Source organism: Arachis ipaensis, chromosome B7, assembly GCF_059453495.1.
Source record: "Arachis ipaensis isolate K30076 ecotype BB chromosome B7, ASM5945349v1, whole genome shotgun sequence".
NCBI classification, from domain to species: domain Eukaryota; kingdom Viridiplantae; phylum Streptophyta; class Magnoliopsida; order Fabales; family Fabaceae; genus Arachis; species Arachis ipaensis.
In genome coordinates this window covers 131,374,086-131,391,379 of record NC_142442.1, presented here as the reverse complement: position 1 = coordinate 131,391,379, position 17,294 = coordinate 131,374,086, and the positions used below count along the sequence as shown (strand labels likewise).

Below are 17,294 nucleotides of genomic sequence, written 5' to 3'. Positions count from 1 at the left end.
AAAATCTATTTGTCAAGTACAGCAAGCTCTATCCAATCTCTTTGCAATTTTTTTGTTTCCTTAAATTTTATGAAACCAAGTAAACCGTCTCCGAGAGGTTGCCAGATCAAAAAGACCACAGGAATCTAAAGTGCTTGCAAAGATACTACTGCGATTCGAATAGAAATTACCACCTTTCACCTCATGAACACTCAAAATATCATTAAAATCCCCTACTACCACCTACGGGTCCTGAATGCCCAAGCCAATATCAAGTAGATGACTCCATAAATCTGCTCTATTAGCGGCTTGAGGGCTACCATAAACCACACTGCAAATCCATCTTCTCCCACCACTATCAATTTCCAATGTTACAAATTGATTCATAGTCCAAAGAATTTTACAAGAAAATTTTAAATTAGCAGAGAGGAACCAAATTCCTCCCTTATACCCAATAGTATCTATAATCCTACAGGATAATAGCCTAATCTCCCCCAAAAATCTTTCATAGTTTCAAACCCAATATGAGTTTCCACCAAAATAAAAAAAGTTGGTTGAATTTATTGTCATCATATACATCAGAAATACTAATATACACAACATAGCCAAAGACATAAGCTAGCTAGATCCAGAGCATGCAACATTATATCAAAGTAGAGTCCAGACAGATTATTTCTATTCCTTTGAATCACTAACTGAAGAGATGTCACCAAAGGATAACTTTGAACTGTTATGAGTTGTAGTATCTTCAACATTCTCTTCTGTGAGTGCATCAAGTGGGTAGAAGTACGGTTTTGGAGGCATTTCTAAGTCATCATCTTGTTCTAGCATCTCCACAACTCTCTTCATTGAAGGTCGATCATTAGGCCTTGTTTGTATACACCACAATGCCACAATCATCATTCTTTTTGCCAACTTCATCTCTTCATCTGTGTCATTTTCTATTGTTATTTCCCTTCCATCCTGCAATTCATCATAAACCCAGAAGGGAAAATATATTTGGCTGGAATTTTCAGTCTGTGCATTCAAATTCTTCCTTCTACTAGCCATCTCCATTAACAACATCCCAAAGCTATAGACATCGGCTTTGTATGAGATTGCGCCAACATTTCTGTAGAAAAGCTCAGGAGCCATGTACCCTATGGTTCCTCTTGCTGCAGTCAGAGACACAATGCTTTTATCAGTGGGAGATAGCCTTGCAAGTCCAAAATCAGAGACTTTTGGGTTGAAGTTCTCATCCAAAAGAATATTGTGAGGCTTGATGTCAAAGTGCAGAATTTTCATGTCACACCCATTATGCAAGTATTCAATTCCACGTGCTACTCCAAGGGAAATGGTGTAGAGCTTTTCACAACTTAAGGAATCATTCTTCTGAGGGGAAAATATGTATTTTTCTAATGATCCATTTTCCATGAGCTCATATATGAGAGCACGCTTTGATCCCTCTACGCAGAAACCAATAAGTTGCACTATGTTGACATGGTGAATTCTACCAATAGTAGCAACTTCATTGATGAATTCTTGGCCATTGGATTTAGCCTTATTCAACAACTTGACGGCTACAAGGCGGCTACTTCGAAGTTTTCCTTGAAAGACAGAACCGTAGCCTCCATTCCCCAGTTTTGTTTTGAACACTCCTGTTATGTTCTTGATATCCCTGTAGGAATATCTAATTGGCATAATACTATTGTCGCTTTGAAGAAAATCTTCAATAGTCGGATACACAGATAAATGCCTCCGTCGCCATTTATATATGCATAAAAGAATGAGGAATGGAACTCCAAATAGTACAGATTTGGCAAGAACATACAGAGCTGCAACAGCTGTAGGAAGATAGAAAAAGAGCAAATAAATCATAAGGTGTCTCAGTTTGGCACTCTTAAATTTTTGTAATTTAATTCGTAAATTAGTGTTTCTTCTCAATTCTGCTGCTAAATTCTGGTGATGTTCATTTTCCCATGAGGTACTTGTAGAGGAAGAGAAGGACTTACTTGCTGCAGAGCGCAGAAGAAGTCCAATCGATTCTATTATACCTGCCAGGAACATACCGGGAAAAGAGAAATTATTACTGCCTGACATTAGGTTCGGATTATGTTAAAAACACATGATCTCATGTTAATTTAAATAAACATGTATCATTTTGAGATCGAAAAAAGGTAAATTAGAAAAGGCAAACATAGATGCTCAAAATAAGCAAATTAAATTAGCAGAGAGACGAAAGATGTAACTCGATTTGTAGAGTGCTGGAAACCAAGAAAGTTCAAAGCCATAAAGCAGCAGAGTACGGACGCCAGTGCATGAGTTGCTTTCACGTTCAGCAGGCCACGATGAGGGATACATCCACTCTATGCGGCACGAGTCTGCAACCGCGAAATCCCAGAGGCGTTTGTGAAAAACACTGACGAGGTAGAAAGCAGTCCCAAGTGCATCGGAATCATTCGTCATACAAGTAGCAGTAGCAGTTGCGATGACGTCATTTGGACACCTCAAATATACCACCACGAGAGTCGTCAATTCATGATAATCGTAGCTTAAGGGATACAGTTCATATCTATGATAATCGTAAGGTAAGGAATAATAAGGAGGGCGAGAAGTGTAATCGTGGCTAATATTGGCATCCAGGAGCCGGATCGTGTAGTTGTTGTAATTAATTGACTGAACATTGAACTTTCTTGATCTCCAATACAGGACCAACTGGTGATCCTCCTCGCAAGAGAGGGTGTACCTGTGGTCACCACATTGGCTTGGACTGTCTTCTAGCCTGAAAGGATCGCTTATGTTATGCTTCCCGCACCATTGAGATAGACACTTATTATGTGCTGCGCCGGCGGTGGTGGCGGTGGTGATGAACAAGCACAGGCACGATAACAACAACACAACAACGGATGACATTTCTTTGGTCATCAGTAGAGCAGAGCAGCTGGCCGTGACTAATCTCACTTGATAAAGGAGGACTAACCATGGAAACTTACATGCTCCTTCATCCAAATCAACTGTTGTTGACTATCACTATCACGGTTCACCCAGTCAACTCAATACTTAATTTTAAGCTACTTAATGCTAATTGAAGTTGTGGACTCAGTCAGTTTTTCAGATCCTTTTAAACTTGAGACATCTCTGAATCCGCATCGTGATTAGAGTTTAATTACATGGATAGTTATTTGATCTTAGTCTCCACTTTCCTCCTTTCTTGCTTTGGTGTAGTTCATGTTGGCTCTAATAGTGATACTACCTGTCCGGATTTCTTGTGCGGAAATCAAGAAATTCGATTCCCTTTTAGAATCAAAGGCCGTCAGTCACAAAGCTGTGGCTATCCGGGCTTTGATTTGGTTTGCTCAGGTACTAGTGATGATGAGAAACTGTTTCTTGAGCTCCCTGAATCAGTGACCTTCAATGTCAAACACATTGACTATATAAAACAAACAATTGAATTAACCCCTCCATCTTCCTGCCTTCCAAAGCAGCTCCATAACCTCAGTAATATCTCTGTCTTAGTTTTCCCTTTCCAGCGCATGCTAGTTGAGGAGGGTGATGACTATCACTTCTTCAACTGTTCACCAGTGGCAATGGACACATATATAAACAATGACATCATGATTCCATGCCTAAGCAGCTCAACCAGTCAAGTATATGCCATTTCATCTTGGAATTCTATCCATGACCTGACAACCCTGTTTCCTTGCACCAAAATGTTCAATATTTCATCCCTCCCAGATGCACTTGTTCCAGCTCTGAAAGATACTCTTGTTTTGTTTTGGTCTGAACCAAGCTGTCAACAATGTGAATCGGAGGGCAAAAGGTGCAGCTGGAACAACAGCACCAAGAATCAACTTGATTGTCTTGCTAATGTCATCCACAGGGGTACACATGCTTTTCATACTTCCATTCTTTCTTCAACTGAATTCTTAAGCTCAAACTAAAATCCTGGAGGTTTATCCAGCTTTTACTTGACTAATATGACATTCATTAATTGTTGTTGAAACACGTGGAAATGTTATGTTTAATTCCAATGCAATTGATTACTAAGTTTTGCCTGTATTCTTTGCAGATTCATCAACAGCTCTAGTAACCACAATAGGTTAGCTCTCAGTTCTTGTTATGCTTATATAAACTGCATTTGGATCACATATTACCGAAAATCATCCAATATCGTGTCTAAAGAATTTCCAATTTTTATCAATTCCAAACACATCCAATACACTTGGATCATTTTCTGAAGATGTAGTTTTGATGAATGCAGGATCAGTACTTGGATCGTTTTTGCTTGTCCTACTGACCGGAGCGATTTATTACATCTATGACTCTTGCATAATGCAAAAGGAAAAACAAGCAATTATTGAAAAATTTCTTGAAGATTACAGGGCTCAAAAACCAACCAGATATTCTTACACTGAAATCAAGAGAATCACCAACAACTTTGGGTACAAGTTAGGAGAGGGCGCCTATGGAACTGTCTTCAAAGGAAGCATCTCAAAAGAATTTCCTATTGCGGTGAAAATGCTGAATAATTCCCAGGGAAATGGGGAGGAGTTTGTCAATGAAGTTGGTATAATTGGTAGAATCCACCATGTCAATATTGTCCGGTTGGTTGGTTTCTGTGCTGATGGGTTCAGAAGAGCTCTTGTCTATGAATTCTTGCCGAATTCTTCGCTGCAGAAGTTCATAAATTTGCCCGACAACAAGCAAAACTTTTTGGGCTGGAAGAAGTTGCAAGAGATTGCTCTAGGTGTAGCTAAAGGAATTGAGTATCTTCACCAAGGTTGTGATCAACGCATTCTCCATTTTGATATCAAACCTCAAAATGTGTTGCTAGATCACAACTTTACTCCAAAAATTTGTGATTTCGGTCTAGCTAAATTATGCTCCAAGGATCAAAGTGTAGTGTCAATGACAGCAGCTAGAGGAACTTTGGGGTACATTGCGCCCGAAGTTTTCTCAAGGAACTTTGGAAATGTATCTTACAAGTCTGATGTTTACAGTTATGGAATGATGCTGCTAGAAACAATTGGAGGAAAGAAGATCACAGAGGATATAGAAGAAAACAGTAGCCATGTTTACTATCCAGAATGGATGCATAGTATTTTAGAAGAGACTGATGAAATCAGAATTCATATTGAAGATGAAGAAGATGCTAAAATTGCTAAGAAACTAGCAACAGTGGGACTTTGGTGCATCCAATGGCATGCAGTGGATCGACCATCAATGCAGACAGTGCTTCAAATGTTGGAGGGAGACCAAGACACATTACCAAAACCTCCTAATCCTTTTGCTTCCACAGGGCCTTCAAGAAAATATGCTAAAATTAGTGTGCCTGCAAGACAAATTACCCAAGATTTAGAAGTGATCCAAGAGTTAGATTAACTTTTAACTTGGAGTGATATGAAAAGTTTGTATTTTCTTTAACTAGTCAAATAAAACTCACTTGATATCATCCAAATATATTTGGCTAATTGGCTTGTATTATAGTTAGCAACATGGAGTAAATTGTATGTACTGTTATGTTAGCCTAGTTTGGTAGTTTGCCCTCATATTTTCTAGCAGATGGTGAGGTCTTCTTTAGAACTCCTTCTCTGTCTCTTTTTGTTTTAAACTCTGTTCCAATAATTACTTTTCTGTTTTTGCAACAAGTATGGTGTTCTTACACTTTTATGTGAGTGTCAAATGTCTGTAATTCTGTATGTAACAGTAACAACTGTATATGAAGACTTTAGTTTGCTCATCGAATCACACATATATTTTTGCACTATATAAGTTATAGATTATTTTGGCTTTGAAAGGTTCACATTCACCAGTCACCGTACATATGAAACGTGACTCTTAATCTATTCACTTAATAAAGGAGTTGACTTGTGTTGTGCCTGACCGATAAAACAAAAATCAAAGACTTTGACAAGGTCGTGCTGCAACTTGCAATGTCAACTTCAAAGAGATAGATAAAAGAGTGACAATGCCAACCAGGTTCCATGAAGAACAAGTGCTTTGCTTTCATGGGTAAAGTCTCCAGCCTAATTTATGAGTCTTTCTTATACAATAATGTTCTTTGCACATTCTACGCGCTTAACCTATAAGCTATAATAGTTTCATTAAATTGTGATGTTTACCTTTTTTCGGACAGGTTTTTATAGTTTTAGTTGTTTATTTTATTTTATATACTTTTGATGGATATCTCAACTAATTAAAGAGACACTGATTAAAATGTGAAGATAATCATGTAATCTAGAGGACATAGGAACAAATTTATTGTCATCATATACATCAGAAATACTAATATAGACGACATAGCCAAAGACACAAGCTAGCTAGATACAGAGCATGCAACATTATATCAAAGTAGAGTCCAAATAGATCATTTCTATTCCTTTGAATCATTGACTGAAGAGATGTCATCAGAGGATAATTTTGAACTGTTATCAGTTGCAGTATCTTCAACATTCTCTTCTGTGGGTGCATCAAGTGGGTAGAAGTATGGTTTTGGAGGCATTTCTAAGTCATCGTCTTGTTCAAGCATCTCCACAACTCTCTTCATTGAAGGTCGATCATTAGGCTTTGTTTGTATACACCACAATGCCACAATCATCATTCTTTTTGCTATCTTCATCTCTTCATCTTTGTCATTTTCTATTGTTATTTCCCTTCCATCCTGCAATTCATCATAAACCCAAAATGGAAAATATATCTGGCTGGAATTTTCAATTTGTGCATTCAAATTCTTCCTTCTACTAGCCATCTCCATTAACAACATCCCAAAGCTATAGACATCAGCTTTGTACGAGATTGCGCCAACATTTCTGTAGAAGAGCTCAGGAGCCATGTACCCTATGGTTCCTCTTGCTGCAGTCAGTGACACAATGCTTTTATCAGTGGGAGATAGCCTTGCAAGTCCAAAATCAGAGACTTTTGGATTGAAGTTCTCATCCAAAAGAATGTTGTGAGGTTTGATGTCAAAGTGCAGAATTTTCATGTCACAGCCATTATGCAAGTATTCAATACCACGTGCTACTCCAAGGGAAATGGTGTGGAGCTCTTCACAACTTAAGGAAACACTCTCTTTTGGTGAAAATATGTATTTTTCTAAAGAGCCATTCTGCATTAACTCATATACCAAACAACGCTTTGATCCCTCCACACAGAAACCAATGAGTTGCACCACATTAACATGGTGAATTCTTCCAATAGTAACAACTTCATTGATGAATTCTTGGCCATTGGATTTGGCCTCATTCAATACCTTAACAGCTGCTAGACGACCGCTTCGAAGTTTTCCTTGGAAGACAGAGCCATAGCCTCCATTTCCTAGTTTAGTCTTGAACTTTTCAGTTATGTTCTTGATTTCTTTGTAGGAGTATCTAATTGGCATGATGTTGTTGTCACTTCGCAGAAAATCTTCGATACTGTCGTATATGGATAAATGCCTTCGTCTCCATTTATATATGCAGAAGATAATGACGCATGGAGCTCCAAGTGCAAATTTGGCAAGAACAAATAAAACTGTAAAAGAGAGAGGAAGAGTAGAGAAATAATAAAAGTCACTCACTTTAGCACTTCTAAATTTGAATGGCAAAATTTTAAACTTATTTATGCTATGTCTCTTTGTTGTTGTTTATCATATTTGCTGCTAAATTCTAATGGTGTTCCCTTCATAAATTCCATGATGTCATCAACATAGACTTATCCATAGATTTCAATCCGAAATAAAATAAGTACGTAGCGCAAAGGAAAAGACAAGGCTTACCCGTTCCAAGCACATACATTGAGTCTAGTACTGCAAGAAACAAACAGGGAAAAGATTAAATTAGTATTATAGTAAGCTAATGACACTAGAATTCTTAAGTGAGAAAGTATAGATAAACAATGTAAATATTTTTTTTTTTCAATTAAGAGTGAGACTCGAATTTGGGATTTTTAAGTGAATATAGATAGACTATGCCATTTGAACTATAGCTTACTGATATTTGTATAATTACCTTTAAAATTTATTATTTTTGACAATTACTTTTAGTTAATAATCTAATTTTTTTAGTTTAGTAATTTGACAGCATACTTTAACATATACTTTTAAATATTAATAATTAATTGATCACTCAAAATATTAAATTCTAATGGCTATCTATCATTGGTGCAGATATACACTTACAAATAAGTGACGGCTCATCAGTATAACAAATGACTTTGTTATGATCAGCTAGCATGGCCTCATACTTGCAATATACTTTCAACCAAGAAAGTTCAAACCCGTAGAGCAGCATATAATGGATGTCTGTGCATGAATTATTTCTGTGTTTGATTTCAGCCGGCCATGAAGTCACATACATCCACTCTATATGACAGGAGTCTACGAACGCCAAATCCTGGAGAGTTTTATCAATATCACTGACATATAATGTACTCCCAAGCGCATAAGATCCATTCATGCAAGTTGCAGCAGCAGAAGAAGATTCTACTCCATATGGTGGGCACCTCATCAAATATACCATCTGCTTTGTCAGTCTAATAACATGATAAAAATGCTGTTTATAGAACCTATCTTGATATGGTTCATCTTGGGCTCCGGTGAAGTTGGAGGGAGTTAAAGAATAAGGAAGGGGGTAAGAGAGATCATGACTATGCAGAGCAACATTAGCATCTGCTAGTCGAATTGTGTAGTTGTTGTAGTTAATTGATTGCACTTGGAACTTGATCGATTTGAGATAGAGAAAGAGTTGGTTATCATTCTCGCAAGAGAGGGTGTACCTGTGGTCACCACAGTGGCTTGGACTACTATTATTCAGCCTGAAAGGGTACCTTATATCATGCCTCCCACACCACCCAGATGAACACATTCTTTTGTCTGCATAAGCTTCCTCGGTAGTCCACATGTTGCCACCACTAAAAACATTGAAAACGAATAAGGAGATCCCCAGCAGCAGTAGAAGGGGTACCAAAGATGAAAAAAGGGATAACATTTTCTTTAATTTGGTCTACACATCAATAACAAGAGACTACAGATATAACAAGAATTCACTTGCTTCACGGTTCAGCAGCATCCATAATTGTCCATAAGGATTAAGGAGGAGTTGACTATCACTATCACACAAGTCCACTCACTAGTCATCACCATTAATTTGTTCACGCAACATTGTCACTCTTTTGTGAATCACATACACACACATACACATCGAGATAGCCAAGTAATACTCACACTCATTTAGATATGTCCCGTTAAGCATTCTTACCTTTGCATCATTATAATGTGAAATGTAGCATAGAAGCAAGCAAATCAAAGAAATCCGATCCTAGGCCTAATAGCATCATTGACCTTTTTATTATTTTATTTTTTGCAAAGGTTTCAAGAAGGATTAGTTCCAATGGTTTTCCTATTATTTTAACGATTCATCACTACTATAGGTATTAGTATTACAATACTTTTTTCTCTTCTAATAATAAACAATAATGGAGTGAGATACTAGAAACATGAATTATGTATGTTTTTGTTGATACATATTTCATTTTGAAATAACTATCCATTTTCTGAAAAATAATACATTAAAAATCAATGTATCTTGCTAATAGACTTTTTATTACGCCCATTAAATTTTTCGTATTACAATACTTTTTTCTCTTCTAATAATAAACAATGGAGTGGGATACTAGAAACAACAACTAATTAATTAAATTAAAATAAACTAAAATATTAATATTCTAAGATTTTTTTAATTAATTAAATCAAAATATTTTAATATGACAAGTAGTTAATTAAATTAAAATAATCTCAAATATTAATATTCTAACACATTTTTTAACTACCTAAATCAATATATTCTAATATGACAACTAATTAAATTAAATTAAATTAACCTAAAATATTAATATTTTACGATATTTTTTAACTAACTAAATTAAAATATTTTAACATAACTAATTAATTAAATCAAAATAATCTAAAATATCTTCTAAACAAGATTACCCAAGATTTAGGAGTGATTCAAGAATTGGATTGATTTTTAACTAGAGTGGTGTGAAAAATTTGTATTTTCTTTAACTTGTCAAATAAAAATCACTTGATGATATCATCTAAATATAAATGCTAATTGGCTTGTATTACAGTTAGCTACATGGAGTAAATTGTATGTAGTGTTATACTGTTATGTTAGCTTAGTTTGGTAGTTTGCCATCATGTTTTCCAGCCGCTAGTGAGGCCTTTTTTAAGAACTCATTCTCCATCTATCTCTCTTTTTTAAACTCTGTTCCAACAATTAATTTTCTCTTTATGCAAGTATGGTGTTCTTACACCTTTATGGGAGTGTCAAATATCTATATGTAAACAACTGTATATCCAGACTTCAGTTTTCCCATCGAATCACACCATATATATTTGCACTATATAAGTTACAAAAGTTTTTAGTGCCTTAAGATAGATTATTTTGGCTGTGAAAGGTTCACATTAATATAAGTTATTTTTTAAAAATCAATTGTAATAAACTATTTTTAAAAATAAAAACTTGAAGGTTGAAAGTATAACAAGAATTCAGTGTCACAAAATCCACTCACTAGTTACCCATAAAACAAAAATCAGACTTTGACAAGGTCGTGCTGCAACTTGCAAGTTGCAACGTCAATTTCGGAGAGATAGATAAAGAGTGACAATACCAATCAACCAGGCAGAAAAAATCGAAATTTTATGTGAAATCAAAAAAGTAAATTAAGTACGCGTTAAAACGTAAAATTTTAATAAGATTTAAATAGTAAAATTGTTAGACCTAGTATAAATTTTGTAAAATCGATTTACTCATTTAAAATCGTAATATCGAATAATTATGATTTGGACTTTCATATTGCATATCCTGTTTTCCATGATCATATTTTGTGCAGGTGTCCCCATGATGACAAAAAGGGGAGAAAATTTAGGTTCCAAAATTGAAATTGGAACGAAACAGGGGCTGGAAAAACAGGGGAACAAGGGTTGAAATTTTCAAAATTGAAAATTCATGATCACCCTTGTTCAAAGAATGCATGTTGTTATTGCATTCACTATGGTTGCTGCTTAAACTGCATTTGGTTTTGGTTTATCATGATTAGTTAATCCTCATTTGGCATTTGGTTTATAATGATGTTTGACTTATTTTGATGCCAGGCTGCTGATTCATCATTGATAAACTTGTTGGATTAAAAACTTATTTTTGGCAGTTCCTTTAAATTGTGTAATGTATTAAAACTGCCTTGTTTTGATCATGTGTCCGTCAAATATTTTTCTCATCATTTTGTTTTGCTCTGATATACTAACAGGAAATGTTTGGAAAATATTTGGATAAATTTTTGTTGTATGAAAAAGTTTGAGCAGTAAATCAGTTTATGATATCAAATGAGTTTTGATTATCAATTAAAACTGCTCATAAATCAAGCATTTAGCATCATAAAATATGCTAAATAACATTGTTACTTGAAACTTGATTTAAATGTTACAGTTTAGTGCTTCTCTTGGTAAAATAAACATACATCAAGGGGGAGCTATGTGACATCAAGAAAGGGGGAGAAATTCAAATTCAAAGGGAGTATTCTTTACTCAATATCTAAATTTCTTTCCATTTCAATTTTAATAATGTTTGTCATCAAGGGGGAGATTGATGAGTTTAGAAAACTCTTATTTAATTTTGATGATGAACAAACATTATTAAAATATTTAACTACAAAATTATTAATTTGATCTTAATTCATATTTGCTTAATTAATAATTTTGTTGTGCAGATTTTGTGTTGGGCCGAAAAATAAGTTTATGGCTTAAGCCCAATAACCAGCCCTGTTTAATGTTTTATACTAAGGGGCTGAAACTTTAAATTGATGGGCCAATGTTGATGACAACCAAGCCCATGGTTAATTTTTTTGATAAGAGCTTCCTTTGCTTGATCCGAAACCAAGTTCATCAGGAAAGCAAATGTTAACCAATCAAGCCAATTTAAATTTCAATGTTACAAGCCCAAATTCTATTAATGATAAATGGTTTCAATCTTGGTCCGAAATCAAGAAAAAATGAAAGCAAAGTGCTTCCAACGGAACCAAGCCTTTAACCATGTGATGGATTTCAAAATCTATTATATTGTTAATTAATGCATGGGGATGAGAGAGAAAAATTCAGCTAAGTTGATTGATGGCTATTTTGACAAACACGCCACTCTAAGCTAGGGAAGTAAAAGCAAGCTATTCTCAATTAATTTGTTTAACCACTTTGTATTGCTTTTCTTCAGATTATTTTCTTTCTCTCATCTCTTTCTTCTTCTTTCTTCGGTCCTTGTCCAGGAAGCTATGGACGCTATGCTCATCAACAAAGAAAAAGAAGAAGCTGCATGCATTAAGACCATCAAGCTAATGATGACAAGAAAACATACTAAAATAAAAATGAGCTGTGGCTAAGATACTCACTAAATATGGTCAGATTTAGTGAGGTTATCTTGAGCTCTTAATGCTCAAAATGGAAGGCAAAGATTCGGCCAGCAAGGGAGATTCTTGAAGCATGGCTTGTCTTTGATTCTGCTCAACCACCACAGGAAGTAGCTAGAGTGGCGAAGTGATGGCTGAGGCAGAGATTGAAGCAGATGAAGTCATTATCATCATGAAGCATCAAGGGTCAGAAATCCATCTTGGAGAGCAAGCCAAGGATGGAGAGCTCGGATTGATGAAGGGTGATGATCAAGAAAGGACTAGAGGTAATTGCATGTTGGGTTTTGCATGGTTATCTCTTCTCTCTCTGTGTGGCCGAACCGGTTCTGTTTATTGAAGGAGGAAGAAGTTGGTTCGATTTTGGCTTCAATAAGTGGAGGCTCCCCTCTTTTATAATAAGGGTGGACAGCCACTGTTTGAAGCAAGGAGAAAATTTGAGAGTGCAAGGCACAATGTTCTCAGAGCTACCTGAGCTAACAGTTTTCTCTTCTCCTTCAATGTATTCTGTTTTGTATTTTTCTGGTTAATTTTGTCATGTCTTGAGTCTCATGGAAAAAGGCAAACAGTGAGGTTTGTATGAAAAAGCCATAGAGCGGAAAAAGGCAGAGAGTGCAAAATTAAAAGAAAAAGCCATAGATGTCTTAGAGTTCCTTTGTTCATCTATGTTGTGTTTCATGATTCTGTGGGAATCCCCTTGTAAGTTGGGTTAGCACTTTACAGGTTGTAATCAGATTGATTATAGTGAAATTCCATCATGTTTGTGATGGAGACTGGATGTAGGCTGCACTGCACTTAGCAGCTGAACCAGGATATATCTGGGTGTAATCTTTCTTCTCTCCTACTCCATTTCTATTTCTACTGCACAGGAGCAAAAACTAAAATGTCTCGTGCCAAGTGACGAGACAAAACAAAAAGTCTCGTGGCAAGTGACGAGCAAAAACAAAAAGGCTCGTGTCCAGAGACGAGCTAAAACAGAAAGGTCTCCTCTGAGTTCAGCAAGTGTAATCAAGCAAAAAGGGGGCTAAGATTCAACCCCACTTCTCTTAGCCACTGAAACCATCAATTGGTATCAGAGCTTGGTCTCAAAGAGATCAAGCTTTGCAGCTTGGAGTAAAGATCCTTATGACGGAAAACAGTGGCGCAAATGTGGTGTCCTATAATCTGACTGAAGGACAATCAAGTAACAGACCTCCTCTTTTCAATGGGAAAAACTATACCTATTGGAAGGAGAGGATGAAGATATTTGTACAAGCAGTGGATTACAGACTTTGGAAGATTATTCTGGAAGGACCTCAATTTCCAACTATCACGAGTGCAGAAGGAGTAGTCTCTCTCAAACCAGAAGCAAGATGGACTGAGGAAGATAGGAAGAAGATAGAATTAAATGCCAAGGCAGTAAATCTGTTAAACTGTGCTATCAGCTTTGAGGAGTACCGACGGGTATCAAGATGCACAACGGCAAAGGAAATCTGGGACAAATTGCAAATCACCCATGAAGGAACCACCATTGTAAAGAAGACTCGGACAGACATGTTGAATCGAGAGTATGAAATGTTTGCAATGAAGGAAGGAGAGTCCATTGATGAACTGTTCGAACGGTTCAACTCCATTATTATTGGCTTAGATGCTCTTGGAATCACACATTCAGAATCTATGCTAGTGAGAAGAGTGTTGAGATGTCTTACAAAAGAGTGGGAAACAAAAGCTTTAATTATTTCTGAGAGTAGTAACTTAGACTCCATGACAGTTGATGATTTGAGAGGAAATCTTCTTGCTTTTGAAAATACCTATTTGAAAAAAGATACAAAAAAGAAAGGAATTGCTTTCTCTTCTATGACTAACCCTCTGGATGATGAATCCAGTGATAATTCTTCTGAAAATGAGTTTGTGTTGTTTGCAAAAAAATTCAGGAAAATGGCAAAGCTCAAAAGCAAAGGCAGCAGCTCAAGGAGAGTGAAGAAAGACCTTAGCAAGGTAACTTGCTACAATTGCAAGGAAAGAGGGCATTTCAAATCTGATTGTCCCAAGTTGAAGAAGGAGGATAAGCCGAAAAAAGGAAAGAAGAAAGGATTGATGGCCTCATGGGAAGACTTGAAGAATGACTCCGATGATGATGAGGAAACCGAGACCAAGTCACAAACATGTCTCATGGCAAACCACATAGATCAGGTAGTCTTTCATAACCCTAACACTGAAGATCTTCATCTTATGATAGACCACCTTTCTGAAAAAATAAGATGTTTTCTGCTGGAAAATCAAGAACTTGAACAGCAAATCACCATTCTTAAGGCTGAAAACAGTTTTCTAAAAGAAAAAGTGAGAGAGACCGAAACTGCTTGTGATCTTGTTGAAGAGAATAAGCAGTTAAGAGCCCAAGTCAGAAGCTGTGAAAGTAACCATTGTGTTCTTGCATATGTAGATTGTTTTAAGCAAAATGAAGGGTTGCTTAAAGAGGTTAAAAGACTTAAGGAAGACTTAGCTAAGTTTACACAAAGTTCTGAAAATCTTAATCAAATTTTGGCTAGTCAAAAACCTCTTTATGATAAAGCTGGTTTGGGGTTTCATAAATCTGAAAAATCACATTTTGAAAATATTGCTTCATCATCTAGTGATACAAGATTTCAAGATCCCACCTACTTTGACAAAACAGCAACTCCAAGATTTTGTAGGCTATGCAATCGAAATGGACACTTTCCCATTCAATGTTTTTTTGGTGAAAGAATGGTGGGTGATAAAGTTTATAAAATTGTTTTTTATTACAATGGCTTAGGACATAGAAGATGGTTTAACGTAAAAGGATCCAAAAAGATTTGGATACCTAAGGTTACTTAAGCTTGTTCTGTAGGTGTGCCTAGCATCCAAAAGGAAGGAAAACATGTGGTATATGGACAGCGGATGCTTTAGGCATATGACCGGAAAGACAACCTTCTTCATAAAGCTTGATGAATATGATGGAGGGCTTATCACTTTCGGTGATGATGCAAAAGGAAAAATTGTGGCTGTTGGGAAAGTGGGTAAAAATTTCTCATCTTGTATAAATGATGTTCTCCTTGTACATGGTTTGAAACATAATTTACTTAGTGTTAGTCAACTTTGTGATTTGGGTTTTGAAGTTATTTTTAAGAAATTTGTTTGTTTAGTTGTGTGTGAGAAAACTGGGAATGTTCTTCTTGAAGTTAAAAGATGCAACAATGTGTATGGATTAACTCTTGAGGATTTAAAGGAACAAAATGTAACATGCTTTACATCTTTTGAATCTGAAAAATGGCTTTGGCATAGAAAGTTGGGACATGCTAGCATGTATCAAATTTCTAAGCTAGTCAAAAGAAATTTGGTTAGAGGAATTCCAAACATCAAGTTTGACAAGGATCTTACTTGTGACGCTTGTCAATTGGGCAAACAAGTAAAATCCTCTTTTAAATCCAAAGATGGAATCTCAACCAAAAGTCCATTGGAAATGTTACATATTGATCTTTTTGGTCCTACTAGAACTCAAAGTTTAGGAGGTAAACACTATGGTCTTGTGGTGGTAGATGATTACTCTAGATTTGGTTGGGTACTTTTCCTTGCTCATAAGAATGATGCCTTTCATGCTTTTTCCACCCTTTGTAAGAAAATTCAAAATGAAAAAGATTTGAAAATTGCCCATTTGAGAAGTGATCATGGAAGAGAATTTGAAAATCAAGATTTTGAAAAATTCTGTGATGACTTAGGAATTTCTCATAACTTTTCATGTCCTAGAACCCCCCAACAAAATGGGGTGGTTGAAAGAAGGAATAGAAACCTTCAAGAAATGACTAGGGCTATGCTATGTGAGAATGAGATTCCTAAATTCTTATGGGCTGAGGCTGTAAACACAGCATGTTATATTTTGAATAGAACTATCATTAGAAAAGGGTTAAAGAAAACTCCTTATGAGCTATGGAAAGGAACCCCTCCAAATCTTAAGTATTTTCATATTTTTGGATGCAAATGTTTTGTACTTAATAATAAAGAAAATCTTGGAAAGTTTGATCCAAAATCTTATGAAGGAATGTTTGTTGGATATTCCACCACAAGCAAGGCCTATAGAGTTTATCTCAAGGAGCATAGGACAATAGAGGAATCCATACATGTTACTTTTTGTGATTCTAACTTAATTCCCAGTATTGTGAAGGATAATGATTCAGATTGTGAAGAGGCTGCAACAAGAAAAGAAAATCCCAAATCTGTGCAAAATGAAGAATCTGTCAGCCTGGTTTTATCTCGTCAGATTGAAGGAGAAACTTCCATTTTATCTCCTGAGCAGACACGAGAAACTGAAATAGTGAGACCACCAGAAGTTCATCAAAATTCAACACCTGGCCGAAAACCTAGAGAATGGAAGTCTATGAGGGATTATCCTCATGACTTCATCATTGGTGATCCCTCTCAAGGAGTAACTACAAGATCCTCTACCAAAAGGAAAACCGAACCTAGCAATCTTGCTCTCTTGTCACAAATTGAGCCCAATAATGTCAAACAAGCTCTTGAGGACCCATCTTGGGTTAAGGCAATGCAAGAGGAGCTTGCTCAATTTGACAAGAATAAGGTTTGGACACTAGTACCTCATCCGGATGGTAAGAAAGTTACTGGTACTAAGTGGGTATTTAAAAACAAACTTGGTGAGGATGGACAAGTTGTTCGTAACAAGGCTAGATTAGTGGCCCAAGGTTACGATCAAGAAGAGGGTATAGATTTTGATGAGTCTTTTGCTCCGGTAGCTAGAATGGAAGCAATTCGGTTGCTTCTTGCCTATGCTGCCCATAAAGGTTTCAAAATGTTTCAAATGGATGTTAAATGTGCTTTTCTTAATGGCTTTATTGATAGAGAAGTGTATGTGGCACAACCCCCGGTTTTGAACATAAAGAGTTTCCAAATCATGT

General features: G+C 36.1%; 3 protein-coding genes across 3 annotated transcripts; 1 reads left to right on the top strand and 2 right to left on the bottom strand.

The window, feature by feature from the left end:
* Positions 1 to 341: 341 nt before the first annotated feature.
* On the bottom strand, positions 342 to 2,883 carry LOC107607710 (rust resistance kinase Lr10-like). Its single transcript, XM_088493706.1, has 3 exons — positions 2,208 to 2,883; positions 1,971 to 2,012; positions 342 to 1,802 (listed from the first exon to the last, which is right to left on the bottom strand). The coding sequence occupies exons 1-3, from the start codon at positions 2,881 to 2,883 to the stop codon at positions 655 to 657; spliced, it is 1,866 nt and encodes a 621-aa protein (XP_088349832.1). The 3' UTR covers positions 342 to 654.
* Positions 2,884 to 2,995: 112 nt separating this feature from the next.
* LOC107605931 (rust resistance kinase Lr10-like) lies at positions 2,996 to 5,723 on the top strand. Its single transcript, XM_016307878.3, has 3 exons — positions 2,996 to 3,840; positions 4,028 to 4,057; positions 4,220 to 5,723. The coding sequence occupies exons 1-3, from the start codon at positions 3,129 to 3,131 to the stop codon at positions 5,338 to 5,340; spliced, it is 1,863 nt and encodes a 620-aa protein (XP_016163364.1). The 5' UTR covers positions 2,996 to 3,128; the 3' UTR covers positions 5,341 to 5,723.
* A 481-nt stretch (positions 5,724 to 6,204) lies between these two features.
* On the bottom strand, positions 6,205 to 8,967 carry LOC148554156 (LEAF RUST 10 DISEASE-RESISTANCE LOCUS RECEPTOR-LIKE PROTEIN KINASE-like 2.1). Its single transcript, XM_088493702.1, has 3 exons — positions 8,114 to 8,967; positions 7,712 to 7,741; positions 6,205 to 7,467 (listed from the first exon to the last, which is right to left on the bottom strand). Exons 1-3 carry the CDS (start codon positions 8,919 to 8,921, stop codon positions 6,332 to 6,334), a joined length of 1,974 nt encoding a protein of 657 aa, XP_088349828.1. The 5' UTR covers positions 8,922 to 8,967; the 3' UTR covers positions 6,205 to 6,331.
* Positions 8,968 to 17,294: the final 8,327 nt, after the last annotated feature.

Coding starts and splice junctions, on each gene's coding strand:
- LOC107607710 (XM_088493706.1), bottom strand. CDS start 2,883: ATGACCAAAGAAATGTCATCCGTTGTTGTGTTGTTGTTATCGTGCCTG. Junction 2,013..2,207: donor TCCAGCACTCTACAAATCGA/GTTACATCTTTC, acceptor TGTTCCTGGCAG/GTATAATAGAATCGATTGGA. Junction 1,803..1,970: donor TCTTCTGCGCTCTGCAGCAA/GTAAGTCCTTCT, acceptor ATCTTCCTACAG/CTGTTGCAGCTCTGTATGTT.
- LOC107605931 (XM_016307878.3), top strand. CDS start 3,129: ATGGATAGTTATTTGATCTTAGTCTCCACTTTCCTCCTTTCTTGCTTT. Junction 3,841..4,027: donor TGCTAATGTCATCCACAGGG/GTACACATGCTT, acceptor TATTCTTTGCAG/ATTCATCAACAGCTCTAGTA. Junction 4,058..4,219: donor AGCTCTAGTAACCACAATAG/GTTAGCTCTCAG, acceptor TGATGAATGCAG/GATCAGTACTTGGATCGTTT.
- LOC148554156 (XM_088493702.1), bottom strand. CDS start 8,921: ATGTTATCCCTTTTTTCATCTTTGGTACCCCTTCTACTGCTGCTGGGG. Junction 7,742..8,113: donor TGATGAGCCGTCACTTATTT/GTAAGTGTATAT, acceptor TGTTTCTTGCAG/TACTAGACTCAATGTATGTG. Junction 7,468..7,711: donor AATGTATGTGCTTGGAACGG/GTAAGCCTTGTC, acceptor TCTCTTTTACAG/TTTTATTTGTTCTTGCCAAA.